General features: G+C 32.5%; 2 protein-coding genes across 2 annotated transcripts; both read right to left on the minus strand.

Moving 5' to 3' along the window:
• Window positions 1-443: 443 nt before the first annotated feature.
• LOC102617990 (protein DMR6-LIKE OXYGENASE 2-like) lies at window positions 444-2165 on the minus strand. Its single transcript, XM_006465249.4, has 3 exons — window positions 1831-2165; window positions 1220-1467; window positions 444-1116 (listed from the first exon to the last, which is right to left on the minus strand). Exons 1-3 carry the CDS (start codon window positions 2065-2067, stop codon window positions 537-539), a joined length of 1065 nt encoding a protein of 354 aa, XP_006465312.2. The 5' UTR covers window positions 2068-2165; the 3' UTR covers window positions 444-536.
• Window positions 2166-13084: 10919 nt separating this feature from the next.
• Window positions 13085-15973, minus strand: LOC107177206 (probable disease resistance protein At5g63020). The gene has a single exon (XM_052431570.1). It carries the CDS (start codon window positions 15785-15787, stop codon window positions 13202-13204), a length of 2586 nt encoding a protein of 861 aa, XP_052287530.1. The 5' UTR covers window positions 15788-15973; the 3' UTR covers window positions 13085-13201.
• Between the last annotated feature and the right edge of the window lie 3387 nt (window positions 15974-19360).

Consider the following 19360-nt stretch of genomic DNA (forward strand, 5'->3'; position numbering starts at 1 on the left):
ACAAATGATAATTTCCCTTTATTTTATCCACTTATTGAGATTATGTATCCAGAAGCTTGTCAATTAGTATGTACTATTCTCTCAACTAGTCTGGTGAAACAAAAGGATCGATATTCAGTTAAAACTGGAATTTTATAAATGTTTATTTAATTTAGCTACACACCATTAGTTTTATATTGGTCCAAATCTAAGTATACATATATAAATAAATAAACTTCAATTCGTTCCAAGATAAAAAGATGATCTTTATTTTACTTGTAATAGTGTGAAAATTTCAATTTATTCTAAAAGATTATGACAAGTACCAATAATTTTTTTTTTCTGGTCTGCTTAATAATAAATGATGACAAATTATTTTTTTTAATACTTTTAGAGGTAGATTGAAGATTGTCATTCTAAGTAAGGGGTGAACTGAAGTTTACCAAAGAAATGGATGTAATACATAAAATAAAATAAAATGATTGATAACAGATAAAATATCGTCATTTGTTTAGACTTTTTGATCAAAATTTGATCTCCAAATTCATTGATCAAGATCAAACAGTACTTGAAGCTTTGAACATTTCCAAGCAGCACTCAGTTGCAAGTCCCCTGTTCCAAAATTTCTTGTAATATTCAGCATAAGTAAAATCTCTATAGACAGCTGGGTGATCTTGGTCAACCAAACCCTTAGCAGGACCTATCACAGCATCAGGCGATGAACAATAGAACGTTGGAATGGATATGCGCTCCTTGTCGCGGCTCACCACCGCTCGATGGAGCACACTCTTGTACCGATCATTGCTGAGAACCTGCATTTGATCGCCGATGTTGACAATGAAGGTGCTGGGAATAGGATTTACAGGAACCCAGTTGCCATCTCTGAGGACCTGCAATCCAGGGACATCATCCTGAAGAAGAAGAGTTATTAGATTTGGATCAGTGTGCCCTGGCAGTCCATATGTAAGCTCAGGCTGAGGACATGGTGGATAGTAGTTCAAAGCCATGTGCTGCCCGTGTTTGCCCAAAGCCTCCTTGTCTATATAATCACTTGGAAGCCCCAAGCTCTCAGATATGGCCTGAATCAGCCGTAGCACCAACCCTCTAACACTCGTACAGTAGTCACCCACATCTTCCCTGTCAAGTGTCAACAAATGAATCATCGGGGTTAGCACTAATCCTCTAAAATGCGGACGTCATACACATGAGAATGAATACAATAATTATTAATTATATATACCTGAAGGATGGAGGATTCAAAGGCCAGTCGTGCACGTAATCTTGAAGTGGATAACAATGCAGCCTTAAGAAATCTCTCCAGTTGGATACCTTTTCAGTCTTGACATTAAAACTGGTGGACAGTCTTGTTGGCTTTGAAGGGTCATCGGAGTAAATCTTCAACCTCTCGCTCTCTGGCAATTTGAAAAATGTTCTTGCAATGCTTAACATGTTATTGATCATTGCCTCCGAAATTCCATGGTTCTTCACCTGGACATTGGTATTTCATAGCATGTAATTAATATGAAAGATAACTAATTAATGAAAACATATAGCAATGAGACAAAATTTTTTTTGACAGATTGCTGATAAAAACAACAGGAGCCAGTTTAGTTCTTAAGTTAAAAAATAAGATAGACCAGCTCTAACATACAAATTGTTATAATTATTTTTAGGCTGGATGCCCGCATCTTTTAATTCTCTGTACATACTATATGATGTATTAATTAATTAAAAAAATAAAAGTACTGATACAAAATATAGTATATACAATAAATTAAATCTGCATTTTAAAAGATGTGATCATTCGCACGAGGGACATATTATAAGTTGCTACATATGTATATATATAACCTGAAAGAAGCCACAATGCTGGCATGCCTGGCCAATCTGTTTGATGATATCAGAGCGGCGAGGACCATTAAGGCCCTGGAGATCGATAAGCGGAATTGAACCGTCTGATATGTGAGTTTGATCGGTGAGACTTGGACGGTCAGAAATGGGCCGGATATAATCAGAGGGAACATTTGTAAGTGTAGGTGCAAGGTCGGATAGCAGAAGCTTGGTGGCGGTGGTTGCTGCTGCAGACATTTTCAAAGAGTAAGAACTTATATAATATACAATTTACCGATTATATAATTTATAATTTATCAGCAGTTTCTTGATGAATTGAATTAAGGTGCTGGTGAGGGGCGACCAAAGCCTTCTATTTATACAGAGACCGCAGGGAGGGAAATGATAGGAGCTGCTGACACGTACCGACAGCATTACATATCAAGTGAAAAAGGGGAAGATACCTTTGTATGATACGAAGAATGTTGTTAGTTTGAAAGTCGGTTCAGTCACGTGGATATTATCTAAATTCTTGCCGACTACCTAATATTACCTAAGTAAATTGAGATACTGGTTGGGACTAAAGAATTCTATCTTTTAAGTTACAACTATTATAAAAAAAAATTATAATTATAAAATAAAAATAAATAGTATGTAATAAATATAAATTTTAAATAATAACTTTCATAAAATTATTAAAAATATAATAGATTTTTCTTCATAAGAGTAAAAAATTATATCAAAATATCTTATAAGATAGAGCAGTTTGTATTTATCAAACAGTTTAGTGCTATAACTTTTAAATTACAGTTGTCCAACTTCAATTTTAAACGAATCTTGAATTGAATTTTTTTAGATATATTATTTTTTTGATAAATTGAATCGAATTAAAAGTTGTTTAATTAATGAGTATTAATGTTTTAACTAAAGGCTGACAAAAGACTCACATCCAAAACAAGTTATTTTAGGTGAGCTTAATTTTTTTTTTCAAACAAATTCAAAATAATATGTTTGAGCGTATTTTTATCACTCTTTTATCAGATTTTAGTTTGGTAATAATTTTTCTTAATTAATTGACCTTGTTAATTGATTAAAGTCAAGTGGGTGGCTACTAATTAGGTAGACTGAACTGGTGGCCCTGTGGCCAACCCTGCATGGCATGATGTCACTATGATGACGTAGAACGGGCAACGTCGTTGGAATACTCTAAGGCGATTGATATTGACTTATTTAAATCCTCTTGTTGTTTGACACAAGTCACCCAGCTGGATGCCAAGTGTACACAAAACAGAAGAATCCAAACCCAACTTAGGTAGCGTTTGTTTTTTAACTTAATGACTTAAAGTGACTTAACTTAATTAATTAAGTTAATTAGAAGTGTTTGTTTTTATAATTTAATGAGACTTTTTAGATAATTTTGACTTAATAAAATAAACCAATTTTTTTGGCTTTTTACTTAATGGAGAAATCTGAATTAAGTTAATTACTTGCTAATGTCAAAAATATCCTTACTTTATAATTTATTTTCCATGTATATCCCAAACTCACCCATAGACATTTACCCTACATAAAAATATCCTTATTTTTTCTTTCTTATATTATATACGATAAAATTTAAAATTTATGGTATTTTATATATTAAAATTCCAAAATAATTATGTATTCACTTAAATATAGTTTTACTTATAAATGTTAAAATATTGTGGTATTTAATATATTATTTATTTGACATTCAAATTTAATAAGGATACAAATGTAAAAGTACATATTTTTAACTTTTTAAGTTGAAAAAAAATAAACAACTTAATACTTATTTTCTGAGATTCAGACGAAAAAACAAACATATTATTCAGATTCAGACATTCAGATCTATTCAGAATTCAGACTAATTCAGGTTTATTCAGATTTCAGACAAAAAAACAAACGTCATCTTAGTGTAATATTATTAATCGCTTAGCTTTTATGGGCCTTTTTTTTTTTTTGCTTTTATAATCTTATCAATAAGTTTTAAATAAAGCAGCCAAATTTTGAAGATTGAAAAACAGCAAATGTATGGTGTTAGATATTTTTGTTTTGTTTTTTTTTTTGGGTAATATATTTAATTTCGGATAGTTTTTATTATCAAGTTGTACATTTGGGCCCTACGAGAAAAAAAATGTGCACTTAGGCTAAATCAGACCAAATTTCAAATTGGAACTTAGGCCTTGATTTAATAAATTTAATTGGGTTTTGAACAGCTAATTACGCAACTGGACTAATAAAATTAAAAAAAATGAGATTTTCGTTATTTTAAAATAAATTTTGAATTTAAATTTGATGTATTTAATTAATTTAACGAGAATAAATTTATAATTTCAGCTAACTAGTTAGAGAACATCATTTAGAATTTTTAGACTGAGCAAGGGTGCAGTTGTCCCCAGTTGACCCTTAGCGACTTTGCCACTGCATATGGTTACCTGAAAGAAGCCACCATGCCGGCATGCCTAGCCAATCTGTTTGATGAGATTAGAGTGACAAGGATCGTAAAGACCCAGGCGACTGATAACATGACTGAACTATTTGATATACGAACCTTGGTAGATTTGGAATTTTGGATACTCAGAAGTGAGCCGGATCGGATTTAGTAATGAGAAACAATTGTAAGAGCAGATGCAAGATCAGAGAGTAGGAGCTAGGGGGCGATTTCTGTTTAATTATCATTGCTCTTGTTTGAAGTAAGTCTTAATTCACGTGGATATTATCTAAATAAATTCTTACCGACTGCTACAACTTGAAAAAAAAAAAGGGCAATTAAATTGATTTAAACTAATAGTTGTTTAAATTATTTGATTCAAGTTCAGAATGGGTCGGTAGATTGAACTGTAGGCCCTGCGGTATACGCATGCGACGGCGCAGCAGGGGCAGCGTCATTCGAATGACCTCATATGATTGAAATCTGTCACCGGACTCACCGCCAATTATGGTGACGCCGCAAAGCACCAAACTAAAGAATTTGGCCTTTTACACATGGAGCAGGTTGAAAATTTTCAAAATTATTGGGCGTTTTCATCGTTTCAAAAAGTCAAACGAGACGTTCTAATAAAATTTAAAGGTGTAAAGTCTTTTATAAAAGAGAAATGATATAATCACAAATTTTTATATAAATTTATCTTATATAAATTGATGTAATACAATAAAATTGGTAAATTAAATACCATTAATTTGATATTGGTCCAAATCTAAGTATACATATATAAATAAATGGGTAAACTTCAATTCGTTCCAAGATAAAAAGACAAATTTTATTTTACTTGTAATATAGTGAAAATTTCAATTTATTCTAAAAGATTATGACAAGCACCAATATATTTTTTTTCTGGTCTGCTTAATAATAAATGAGGATAAATTATTTTTTTTAATACTTTTAATTGTAGGTTGAAGGGTAGATTGAACAGGAGGCCCTGCGGGCGCCATGCATGCCATGATGTCACCAAGATGACGTAGAACGCGCAACGTTGACGCTGGAATATTGATTATGCAAGGACTTATTTAAAACCTCTTGTTGTTTTTACACAAGTCACCCAGCTGATGATGCCGGTTGCCAAGAGTACACAAAACCGAAGAATCGAAACCCAACGTAGTTGTAACATTATCGATCGCTTGGCTGTTGGCTCGCTAGCAATATCTATTGAGAATAAGCACATAACAGAAGAGGACCTAAGATATGACAACACAGTACATGTTTTGGCATTTGATGGGATAGTTTTGACAATCCAATCAAACGGGAGTGACAGTGAACAACTTCGTCAAGTGTCTAACAAATTGTCTAAAGCCTAACTTAATGAATGATAGATCTTCTAGCTCCAATCTAATTAATCAAAAATACCAACTAATTAATTAACCATCACTGCTTATCCACCAGCTTAGGTAGCAGAATGCTGTTAGGAACTTGGATATATAAATTAAGCATAAATAATAAATTACTATGTTGTTAATCGATCTACTTTTGCCGCATGTGTCTGTTCCAAGGTCCCTGCTTAGTGACAGATCGCAAATACCAGACCAGTGCGCTTTTTCTTCGTCAAAATGTAAAATAGCTTATTAATGAAACAAGTATATATAATTAGGGATGATAATGGGGTGGGGTGGGGAGGCCTACTCCATTCCCTATCCCATTAAAAATTTTTGTTGTTATTCCACACCTCATTCTTCAAGAAATTTAGTGGGGTCGAGATGAGGAATCTCCATGTGGTGAATGATTTCTCAATTCCCACTCCATTCCTCATTTACCTATTTTATAGTAGGTATAGATACATGATTTCAATAAATTAAAAATTAGAGACTTAAAATAAAATTATCACCATATTATAAAATAATCAAATTATTTTAAAAAAATCTCTAAATGTTTGAAAAATATCTTAAAATGATATTAAAGTGAAAAATATTTAAAGAGGGTAGTATTTTAAAAGAGAAAAGAAAATATAACAATGCTTTAGAGTTGAAAAATATTGTAGGATTTTCTTTTATTCATATCATGTTTATATTACAAAAAAATTATTAATTGACATTATAGTTGATAAAATAAAAATTATTAAATAAGAATTAAAAACATATTTATATATAATGGGGATTGGGTTGGGGTTGGGGATGGGGTGGGGTGAGGAATGCAAAATCAAATCTCACCCCATTAAGAATTTGAAGATTATTTTTCCCTCACTCCCCCACCTTATTCCTCAAAATTTTCTTCATTTGAGGTGGGACTCGTGGAGGATTTTTGTCATCCCTATATATAATATGTGTGTGTGCGCCCGTGAGTAATAATATTCTGACCAAAAAAATGATAAATTATTTGTAGAAACAATGATAAACTAGTATCGATTTATTTACTTGATAAAAAAAAAAGATAAATAAAATAGACCAGTACTAGTTTATCATTATTTTTGTCAGCATTTTTTCTCTTTAGGTTGGTATCTGTGTATATATAATCGGTGGAGTAGGCAGAAAATTATATCGGTGTTTGCAACATTTTTTACAAACCGAAGAAAATAATTTATACCTTATTTCATTGCTTTCATAATCTTATCGATAAGTTTTAAATAAAGCTGCCAAATTTTGAAGATTAAAAAATAAATATATAGCGTTAGATATTTTCTTTTTTTTTTTGGTAATATATTTAATTTTGATTAGTTTTTAATATCAAGTTGTACATTTGGGATAAATCAGACCACATTTCAAATTGGATCTTAGACCTTGTTTTAATAAATTTAATTGGGTTTAATTTGAACATCTAATTATGCAACTTGAACATCTAAGTTTTAAACATGACTGAACTATTTGATATATGAACCTTAGTAGATTTGGAATTTTGGATATTCAGAAATGAGCGGGATATTAGTAATAAGAAACAATTGTGAGAGCAGATGCAAGATCAGAGAGTAGAAGCTAGGGGGCAATTTCTATTTAAGAATAATGATACAGCCACAAACTCTTGTACAAATTTATTTTGTACAAACTGATATGGCATGATAAGATTAGTTGAATTAAATATCACTTGGCCCACATGATTTGATTTTATTAATTTATATTTTTATTCAACCAATGAATTAATGCTACATCAGTTTGTACAAAATAAATTTGTACAAGAGTTTGTGGCTGTATCATTACTCTTCTGTTTAATTATCATTGCTCTTGTTTGTATTAAGTCTTAACTCACGTGGATATTATCTAAATAAATTCTTACCAACTGCTACAACTCAAAAAAAAAAAAATGCCAATTAAATTGATTTAAATTAATAGCTGTTTAAATTATTTGATTCAAGTTCAAAATGGGTCGGTAGATTGAACTGTAGGCCCTGCGGTATACGCATGCGACGACGTAGCAGGGGCAGCGTCATTCAGAATGACCTCATATGATTGAGATCTGTCACCAGACTCACCGCCAATTATGGTGACGCCGCAAAGCACCAAACAAAAGAAAATCACCGCCAATTATGATTTTACACATGGAGCAGGTTGAAAATTTTCAAAATTATTGGGCATTTTCATAGTTTCAAAAACTCAAACGGGACGTTTTAATAAAATTTAAAGAAAGTAAAGTCTTTTACAAAATCATCCTTTGAAATTTTCCTATACTGTATCCATCCATGTTGACCACTGTCTTTTCATCTTTCGTCCGTGAAATTGTACATTGCACATGCAGAATCAAATGGCTTTTCTAAAAGTGTGTTCTGCACCTGTTCATTGCATAGGTATTGAATCAAATTGTTGGATCAGTGATTTAATTGGGCTGAATTTGTAACATTGGGCCAAAATCCAGCTTTAATTGCAAGTCAATAATGGTGAAGTATATGTTGAAATTTTGTTGAGAGGGTTTAAGGACCACTTGGTTTATTTCATGTATTACATTTGGAAGCAAGTAGAAAAGAAAATTAAAAATATGCTGCTAGCTTTTGATCTAATTCAATTGCTGGCATGTCAATCCAAAATTTAATGGGGTAAATTTTGGATTACTTTTCATGAATTGATTATATTCAAATCGTCCTTTTTATTTTTGAAATACTCAAGTTATCCCATTTTCATTTAAAAGATAAGAAAAAATGGGGAGTGGGTTGATGAATATTTTTTTTTTTTTTTGTCTTCTTAAAGAAATAAGGAGTAGATTGAAGTTTTAAAAAATAAGAGGGGTGATCAAAGATAGACAATTCACAAGTAGTAATTTGAAATTAATCCTTTTACATGTAAATATGTAGTGAGTACAATACCTTTCTAATGTTGTGCTATGTATACTTGGTGTCTCCTTTGTCTTGGGAACAAGAGGGTTGAAAATAGTTAAAGATAAAAATTAAATTATCATGTTGAATAAGAGTAACCCAACAAAAACTAAATACATTAGTAATAAGAGTAATATTATTTGCACCTGCCATATATATATGGTTTTCTAATCGAGGATCCTGGATCAAATTAATAGTCTGGGAGAGTGCTTGTGGTCGTTGGATTTGATCCAACAGTCATTTCATTTTTTTTTTTGTAGTATACTCCTTAACGACACATGGGCCCACATTGCAGAGTTTTTATAATTTTTGAAAACTGAAAAAATAAAAGAGGAAGCTCAATAGTCGCAGTTCTAGAGAGAGAAACTAAAAAAAAATTACACAGCATGATTTAAGCAATTTGCAACTTAAAATAAAAAATTCCAAATTGAACAAATTAAATTTATTTTTGCAAATTTAACAAATGAAATTCTTTATTCAAGTGAGTTGCATAATGATTCATATTCATCCTTTTTAATTATTTATTTTAAATCCCTAAATTTGTGTTTGAATTTGTCTTTTAGATCACAGATTGAACTACTTAACCCAGAACCGAAGTGAAAATGCAGCTTTTTGATCAGCAAGAGAGAAATGAAGGTTCATCGTAGCAGCGCCGCAATTGAGTTTCTTTATTAAAGTGCAAATATAGTTAAAATAATATTCAATATTGTCAATCAATTTGATTTTAAAGTTTTCATGTTTATTGAATTTTAACTTTATCTTAGAAACTTTTGGATCAGTTCAAATATGTGACATTTTTTAATGGGATTTTCCTTCATGCTGGATTGCAGATGGAATTGTTGGTGCATATATTGTATTTTTCGTTGTACATTTGGCTTTTACGATGAGTGCATAATTTTATGCATTTTACAGTAGGTGCTTCAACTGTTCAACAGCCAAGTGCTTCCAGAGTTCCACTATCTTTTAGGCTAGTAATGTAAATGAAAACGCAATTTGGATTACTATTTGTTCGTAGTTTGGTCACTTTTGTTAGAGCACCAATGCTGTTGTAGTGGCATCTACCAAGAAGTTCCCATTTTATCGAACTAGAGTACATATCACAAGGTTTGATATCAAAATTTTCATAAATTAAAATCTAAAGCCAATGAGTTCTCACGTACATATGACAGGCTTTAACATCAAATTACATCCTCAAAAAGTTAAATTGAAGGAATTCTCCTAGTTGACAAATAAGAGTATCACGCAATATAACATAAAAAATATACAAACTGCTACAGCAATTGAAGCAGCATTACTTCTCCTGATTCATTTTGACCCCCAACTATTTTGACGGTTCCAAAAGTGACAGAGATGCAGAGATCTTGGCTAGGCTCTTTAATTTATAGGGAGCGATCTAGAGGAAAAGGAATAAGAAAGAAGAGGAACCTATTCGGAAAATTAAGGTCATGGGTAATATGTACAATGAGTTAAAAAAGAAAAGAAAAGTTAATGATAGATTTATTCAATTACTTTTAATACAAAAAAATCAAATTTTATAATGAAGGCACGCTTGAATGAAATCAAATTACCCGTAAAAGCGTAGCTTCCATCATCTGAATCAGACGAATCTATGTTTCTTTCTGTATTCAACTCCAACATAAATCATATAACACAACGTCTTATTAAAAAATTGAAAAAGTGAAAGTTGTGATAAACTTAATACAAAATAAATATTAAGAGACACGTTTACCTCTTTATGAGCAAGGGGCATTTACCTCTTTAATTGTGACTGGCCAACTGTACCACATCCATTGCAACATCTTCCTTTGTCTTTCCCTTTTGCTTTGTCTTTGCTTTTTCTTTTTTGCCTTTAAGTCTTTTTCCACACCCTTTAGCCCTGACTTAAAGTGGTTCATTAAAGTGTGGTTGTTGCACATCACTATTCTTTTCTGAATCTCTGATACTCCCTCACTTCTACAACTTTCAATGACTAAATTAACCTTTTTCAAGGTATCTTTTAAGTTCTCAATAACAATTTTAGATGCTGCTTCACTCAAAACAGCTTTATCAATCACATTTTATCCTCCTTAATAAAATTGATTTGTCTGAACAATCATTTATTTCAACACCACTCCATCCATAATCCTCTCAAGTTTGGCAGCTTTAGTCCTTTTTTAGAATATAAATATTAGGCATAAAACAAATTTGCAATTTCTTGAACAAAGCTAGCATATGTGTACACGGATACTTTCACTTTCAAATTTCTTACAAATTCATGAAACAAAATTTAACTTTTTGGCATAAAGTATTTCAAAGACTTTTGAAACACCATCTTCTTGATTCACAATATTTTACACCAAACAATCTTCATTTTCTCTAACAAGCGATTGCATGTAACAGGCTATTCCATAATTCATCTTGAAACATATAAAAAATCTCATATGTATAAATTTCACACATTTGCTTTTCAATTTGTAATCGTAATCTCAATATTGGTCTTTCATTCAAATATTTGCTATCAGCAATTAACTCTTCATGACGTTGTTGTGAAAGTGCTTTATTAACTCGAAAAACAAAGTCGAGAAGTGAATTATTTTTTTATACACACCTCTTGAAGATTGCATGATTACTTTTAGCTCGTTGGCTACTTGACATCCCAACTGAAAACACATGGTTCACATATGTAGGCACCCACTTTGATCTGATTTCATACACCCCTTATAGCCACTCATTCTCTGTTAATTTTGTCTTATCTATAACATCCTTCCACATTGCATCAAACTCTTCCATAGTTTTGCTTAGTCTCTCCGAAATTTTGTTCAATATATGCCACATGCAAAATCCATGAAAAATGAGTGGAAAGGCTAGAGATATGCCATTGCCGGATCCAGATCAGTAATAATCATTTTTAGGTCATCACCGGCATGGCCTCCTTAAATTGCTCAAACAACTAAAGAAATTATTATGTTGTCTCATCACTTAGAAAACCGCAACCAAAAACAATAGTTTGAACATGTTTATTAACCCCAACAAAAGGTGCAAAAATCATACTAGATCAATTGGTGTTGTACGTAGTATCAAACACAATCACATCACCATAAAACTTGTGTGCCCGCCTACAACATATCTGCATCATGACACTTTATTTCATTTCGTAAATTTCTATCATTATTATAAATGTCTCTTTGTACACATCCCATATTTTCAAGCCTTCTGTTTGTAATTCAAAAAGATTGATTTGCTGACATGTTGGTATATTCATTGTAACTAATTGTTGACTTAATCTTTTTCTGAATAGCTGACATTAAACGATGAGACCTCTATAGATGAACTCTTCGAGGTGAAGATAATGCATCATTATGCTCTTCAACAAATATACAAACCATATATTTACCCAATTCGGATTTAAACACTACTAATTTTGCACTACAACCACCTCGTATTATGTCGTGTCGCCTCTTATGATTAACAACTTTGGATTGTCTTGCTTGTCCTTCTTTAAAGCACACATATTACTTCCTTATTATGTCATTACTCTCTTTGCATATCTTACTAGAATTAATTTGGATAATAAAACCAGCCTCTTTAGCGTATTTGTTGTAAAATTCATAAGCGTCATCTAAAGTATCAAATTCTCGACCTTTATGTGGCTTACAGTCAAGTGCTACTTCTGGTACGTAGAGACTATCCTCATAGTTTGACTGGCCAACCACAATTTGAGCATTCATTTTAGTACAAATGAAATAAAGGGATAAAAAGAAGAAAAAACACAAATTTAGGATCTAAAATAAATAATTAAAGATGATGGATATGAATTAGTTTGCAACTCACTTGAAAAAAGAAACTCGATGGCGATGCTGCAATGACGAAGCTCCGGTAGCTGTAAATTTCAAACGGTGATTCAATTTGACAATGAACAGGTCGCTGCAAAGTCCAAACTAAATTTAATTTGTTATTTCAAGTTACAAATTGCTTAAATCGTGCCGGGTAAAAGGTTTTTTTAGTTTTCTCTCTCTAGAACTATGACTATTGAGCTTTCTCTTTTATTTTTTCAATCTTAAAAAAGAGTGGTGCTTGGGGGAGAGAAAGATGAGAGAAAGTATAAAGTGGGCTCATATGTCGTGAAGCAGTATACTGTAAACAAAATAGGAACTAACCATTGGATCATATCTAACGGCCACTTGCACTCTCTCAGACTATATATATATATATATATATACACATTGTAATTTTCTGATTCGGTATTTTAAAGTGTGGGAAAATTTAAAAAAATTTTAAAACCACACAATTTTAAAGTATTATGAAATTAAAACATTAAAACTGCAGGGTTTTAAAACTTTCTCAAACTTTCTCACATTTTAAAATTCTTATTATTCATTCTCTAATGCAATACCTTCATTTTTTTTAATACGAATATACTATTAAAGCATATGATTTAATAGTCATTGCTTTTTTCATTGTCAAATATTGCTTCAAACCATTAAATTTTTAAATCGTCATCACATCTTATGTTGTTAACTTGGTATAATAACTATTAAAGTCGATTTTTAAAACTTGGTCATCATCATGTACTTTTCATCGATTGGAAAAGAAAAAAATTGTAACATTACAAACAAATGACAACATGACAACAACACAAGGGTTTGTTCCACTGCTACCACAAGTCAATTCAAAATTTCGCACCAAGATCTCTGATTAACAGCTGGTTTAAAGCAAGAAAGAAAAGCATCTTGAGTGTCTTGATCCTCCCACTGTAGTTTTTTCCACCAGTTTTCTTCTCCCTTGATAACGACTTTACACCCTTTTGCGCTGTTAGAATCGAGAGGAAGCTTGAAAAGCTTGGGGCATCCTTCAACTCTAATTTCCTTTAAATTTGGAAAGGCCAAGGCCTCCCAATTGATACAACACAAATTTCTTAGATTTTCCAGGCTAAGAAATTGGAGTTTTGCAAAAACGCTCTTCTTCCTCTCTGGATGATGATGAAGTTGACTCAATTTTTCGGCTTTGATTATTTGCTCCATGTTGCAGCAGCTTAATACAACCATGGACTTGAGGCTTGGAGCAAAAACGAGCCATGTCAAGTCCTTCAACTTGAAGCAAAAGCCTACTTTGACTGTGTGAAGGCTGTGGAAACCACGGGCTAATTGGTTCACTGATGATCTTTGTACAGTCATCTGAAAATCTTCCAAATGTTTACGACCAGCAACGTATAGTTTATTGAGATTGTGTAGGCATGCTAAACAGAAAATGTCGAGTGACTTTGAATCGTTGAAGCATCGGAGGAAAAGAGATTGAGTACATCTTTGCAATTCCTGGGAGATCAAAAGTTCCTGGAGAGCTTCCCAACTTTTCAAGGTGATGGTCAACGCCATTAAATGTTTCATGCCCATCAATTCCTCCACCAAAAATTGATGACCCCCAAACAGAACATTGCTTTTCAATCTTTCAATTTTGGAGCCACCGCAATCAAACATTCTCAATACCTGTAACTTTGAAAATGCAGACATCACCAGCCTTGGAAATTGATTGAGATTATACATGTACTCCAAGTTCAGGCATTTCAAATTTACCAATTTTTGTAGCTCAATTGGTAAATGGGTAATGGCTGTACCGGATAAATCAAGATGTTCGAGTGAAACTAATGTTGAAATTCCTGATGGTAATTTCCATAGCAAATGATTATTTGACATATTGAAAACTCTGAGAGAAGGCATAAATTGAAAGAAGTCACCTGCGATCATCTTCAAACTATTGTCGCTAAGAAACAAGGAAAGAAGGTGAGGGCAGGTTGGAGTTTCTGATAGATTCTCAATTTTGTTTTTCATCAAGGACATTCTTCTAACGTTTCTCCAGTTTTGAATCTCCGGTGCTTCTGTTAATCCAAGACCTGCGTGAACTAAGAAGTTTTCCTTCTCCTTCTCGATTTTACAAGCTATCCATAACACCATGTCACGGATCACATCGTGCATCTTTACAACATGTTCTCCACTTTTCTCTTCTGCTATGTCTCCTTCTTCTTCTTCCAGTAGACATGCATGAAGAAGAATACCAATAATGTAATATCCTTCATTATATGCTCCACTTCTATCATATTGATCTAAAAATCCTTCACCAATCCAACAATCTATCAATTCACTTTTACGAATTCTATAATCTTCAGGAAATAAACCACAGTATAAGAGACAAGATCGTATTGTGTCGTCAGGCAAGCTGTCATGACTAAATTTTAGAAGAGGATACACCTCTTTTCCCATACCTGGAAATTCTGAGGATGATCTTCTTAAAACTTGAATTGCGTGGTGCCATTCGTGAGGCGTCTTCTTGCAAGCCATTGCGCGACCGATGGTAATGAGTGCAAGTGGCAAACCAGCACACTCTTTAGCTACACTTCTGGCTAGTTCAGGAATGTCTGGATGGTTGTCAAGAACATCTCTTCGGAGATTCTCACGAAACAATCTCCATGCATCCTCAGGTCCCAAACACTCAACTTTTAAGAACTCGTGAGCTTTCATTGCACCACAGATTTCAAGAAAACGAGTTGTGAAGACTATCTTGGATTTATTTTCTGGGTCGGGAAAAGGAACACCCACTTTAGTTAAATCAACGCGCTCCCAAATATCATCCAATAACAATAAAAACTTCTTCTTGCTCAAAATTCTCAAGATATCCGATGCTTTGTCTTCAAGACTTCCATTCTTCCATGATTCGTCAAGAAAACCGATTCTTCTTCCAATTTTCTCTTGAATCTTTTCAAGCTGTAAATCTTTAGACACCACCACCCAGATCACAACATCAAAATCATTTGGTGCACCAAGAAGCTTGTTGTTGATTTTGGTTAACAGAGTAGTCTTTCCGACTCCCCCCATGCCATATAGGCCAATGATTCCCACTTGTTCTTCTCCAAGACATCTCCATACTTTATCAAACATTGATTCCAAACCCACCGTTGGTTCACAAGGCCTCTGGTCCACTGCAGGCGGCCGTACCTTCTCGGCGACCGCATCAAAAGCTCCTTCACCCATTAAATTATTCACAAGCTGCAGCGTCTTAGCCACTCGTTTCCCGAACTTGAAGCTTGACTTGCAGTTCTTGGAACAGCAGCCTCCCGGACATAATTTATCAACTTCTTGAGAGCTATCCCTCATCAGTTCACCAACTTCAGTTTCCACAGCTTCCACTCTTGAAAGCCACCCTTGCACGGTGTTGAGCTGTCTCATTTGCTGGTTCTCAGCATTGGCGACTCTTGCCATCACATCGTTCTCAGATTCAATTAATTTTTGCAATTGAGCCTGCAAAGCGGGAAGATTGTCTTCAAGCTGGCTTATATATGCTGCTTTATTGAATTTAGGCAACGAGAGAAAATGGCATCACATGAGAATTGGATCCCGATAACGTTGCCCATTTTTCGTGTTAAGATTCCACCGATATGAGTAATATGGAAAGAATTATTCGTATGAGGTAATATAAGAATTTGTGTGGTACTATATATAGAAATGGGGGGGGGGGGGGGGGATCCCCCCCCATCACAACTTTTCCAATAAAAATTTAAGTGAATGATTGTGTGCTTGTGAACAAAATTTTTGACTCATAAGAATTGTTTTTTATTTTTTTTTTGTGTAAAATAAAGAAGAATCCTATGTTATAAGTGTTGAAAAAGTGGGCTAAATGAATAATGTCTTCTTTTTTTTCATTTTTCTTCGCGATGAGTCATTCGAAAAAGGGGGGGAGTTGTTTTTTTTTCATTTTCCACATTAATAAATGCCCGGTGATAACTTAAAATTTGGTGGCAGATGAACTGATGTAAATGCCGACGGTAGTAAGGAATTGTCGAAAACATAATAATATTTCTGACTACTTTGAATTCAATTTATCATAACTATAGCATTAGTTTTAACCTTATTGGTTTTGTAAAAGAAAATAACAAGCGTTTTCAGAAAAATACCTTATTTGCGAAATTAAAAATTTTAAGAGGTAGAATCATAATTTATTTGCGAAAATTTTAGAATAATTTTGGTGTGAGAGTTTGAGAGGTAGAATCATAAATTAGTATTTAAAAATAGATAAAATTATTATATAGTCTAATTTTATTTAAGATAGAGGTGTGCAAAGTATTATTCACCACATTCAAACTCCAGTGCTAAAAAAAAACTTGAAAATCACAAGATCGAGTTTTTGGAAATTATACAATCTAACTTCCTTTTAGTAGTTGGAATTTAGCATTTTTTATATTACTTTAGAATTTAGTTTACTAAATAGAGAATTAGAAATATATTATATGTGTTTGCTAAGATATTTGATAGTTAACTGAACACGATACAAAGTCATGTATCGTGTATAAGGCGCTTTTGACTATAAGGCTCTTTAAATTATATCACTTTTTGACTTTATACCAAAAAAAAAAAATCCAAGTGGTTTCCTGGTAGGACGCCACTTCAGATGCAAATCAAGAGACAAAAAGAAAACCCAAGTCTTCAATGAAATTTTAAAAATCGTGGAAGTTTCCTAGTAGAAACTAGAAAGCCACTTCAAATGCAAATTTGGGCTAAAAATAGAGATCATAACATTAGTAGTGAGTTAGTATCGACCCCCATTAGTGATAGTTTTCGAACAGTATATTATACGTCTAAATTTAAATGTCAAAAGTTAAAGTTAGGTTTATTTGAAAGTGCGTTTGTCATTTATGCAATGCAATTTCATATTTGGACAAACCCGGTAATTTGCTACATTAATTTTTTTCTTTTTTTATATTATAATAGATAAACATAAATTTGTAATTTAATGTCATATCATTTGGTAATATTAAAATTTTATTTTACTTTATATTATAATAATAAAATATAAAAATTAACTATTTAATAATTAATTTATATAACCAATAATGAATATTTGTATATTTGTGTAGAATATAGTTCACACTACACTAAACATGATATTGCATTATACTTTAATGAACTTTTATACAATGAATCAAAATATAATAGAACTAATATAAATGAATCACACTGCGCCAGACGCATTATTTGGAGTAATATGGTAAGTTTAGGCATTGCCTTGCAGAGCATTATTCTGTTTTCCTATACGTGGAGGAACTGAAATACCACAATTATGGTGCCTTTCCTTGTTTTTCGTCGGTTTTTTTCACTTTTACAAATTCAATAGAAAGAACTTTTATATGGTTCGCCTTCTTGAGTTATCCAATATTAGCAAATATATGTAACGTGCTCTTTCAGTAACTCGGAATTCTTGTCACAAAAGATCTGAACCATTGACTGCTTCCTTTCTTTCGTGTATTTGAAGCAACTAGAGGAAGAGAAAAATAAAAATAAAGGAAAAAAGAACCTTAAAATGTGGTGCTAGCTTTCTGAAATCATTCAATTGCTTAACATGTAGTATATCCAAATTACACGTAACAAGTTGTGCTACATGCACTGGGTGTCTCCTTTGCCTCCTAAAAATTAAAGAGTTTAAAACTTGAAGTAAGTAAGAGTGGAAATTAAATTATCATGTTAGGAAAGACACAGTGATTGAGCAAAAACTTTGCTATTTAAAAACTTTGCATAAGATATATATATATATGAACTCACTGATTCAAAATTTTAAGGCAGGTGAAAAGATTTTGCAGAAAACCCAATAGCTAGAACGGACAGAACAATACTAATTTTTTTTTTAGACATAATCTATTCAATTTCTTCCTTTTCTTACCTTTTGCAGCAAGTTTCTATGCGTATTATTTGTGGTAAGCTAGAATCTTGAGTCAAAACTAGTGATGGGATATTGGGGAAAACCAACTAGATTGTCATTGACCGAAGTCAATCTATTTCGTTTCCTTCTTTTTTTTATTTAGACATAATCTATTCAATTTCTTCCTTTTTCTTACCTTTTGCAGCAAGTTTCTATGCGTATTATTTGTGCTAAGCTAGAATCTTGAGTCAAAACTAGTGATGGGATATTGGGGAAAACTAAATAGATTGTCATTGACCGAAGTCAATCTATTTCGTTTCCTCCAATTCTCGCCTTCAATTGCCAGTATTTTTCACAAAAGCTTCATCCATTATGTATAAACGAGTGAAGGGTGGACATGAAATATTGGAGGAAATTAAACAATAACAAGAGAGTATGTTAATGTGTTTGTTTAATTCCCTCCAATTTTCACATACAGCATTCACAGTGACAGACTTGAAAACAAGACACCCGAAACAATGTGGCGATGGCCAGTATAATTTATAGACCTTCTTACGCAGCAAGGCAGCACAGAAACAGAATCCACAAGACTTGCATGAACATTGAGCAACAAACTCATGAAGTACTCTCAAATGGAATGGAAGGATGCCAAATTGATGGGCCGGTCCGGTTTTTCCCAAGCCCGGACCCAACCCATTATATGGCCATTCAGATTGTGCACTGTATAGTCATTGAATTATTGGAGAGCAAAGCTCCAAACACTTCTTTAAAACTCTTATGAAACCCCACTTGTTATATATATAACCCTTACTTCAATGAAAGTTACAGAAAAAATGACAAAAGGTTATAATAGAGTTTAATAAATTTTTAAAAAATAATCTTTTTTTAATAAAAATCTTATCATTGTATATAATTTATTGCTTTATTTCCTCAAAATTATTTGATTTAAAAAAAAATAATTATATCATTTAATGATGGGAGGGTTCATGATTTGTAGCTGTAAAATACATTAATTGAATTTAATTCATGTTTTGTCTTTTTATGTAATTTTCTTGAGTAATAGAACTGTAGTTGCAAATTTAGAGTTTTATAAGGATTTTAAATATGTGTGAAGATTTTTTTTTTTTTTGGAAGAAAATACG

Source organism: Citrus sinensis, chromosome 7 (genome assembly GCF_022201045.2).
Source record: "Citrus sinensis cultivar Valencia sweet orange chromosome 7, DVS_A1.0, whole genome shotgun sequence".
Lineage (NCBI taxonomy): Eukaryota > Viridiplantae > Streptophyta > Magnoliopsida > Sapindales > Rutaceae > Citrus > Citrus sinensis.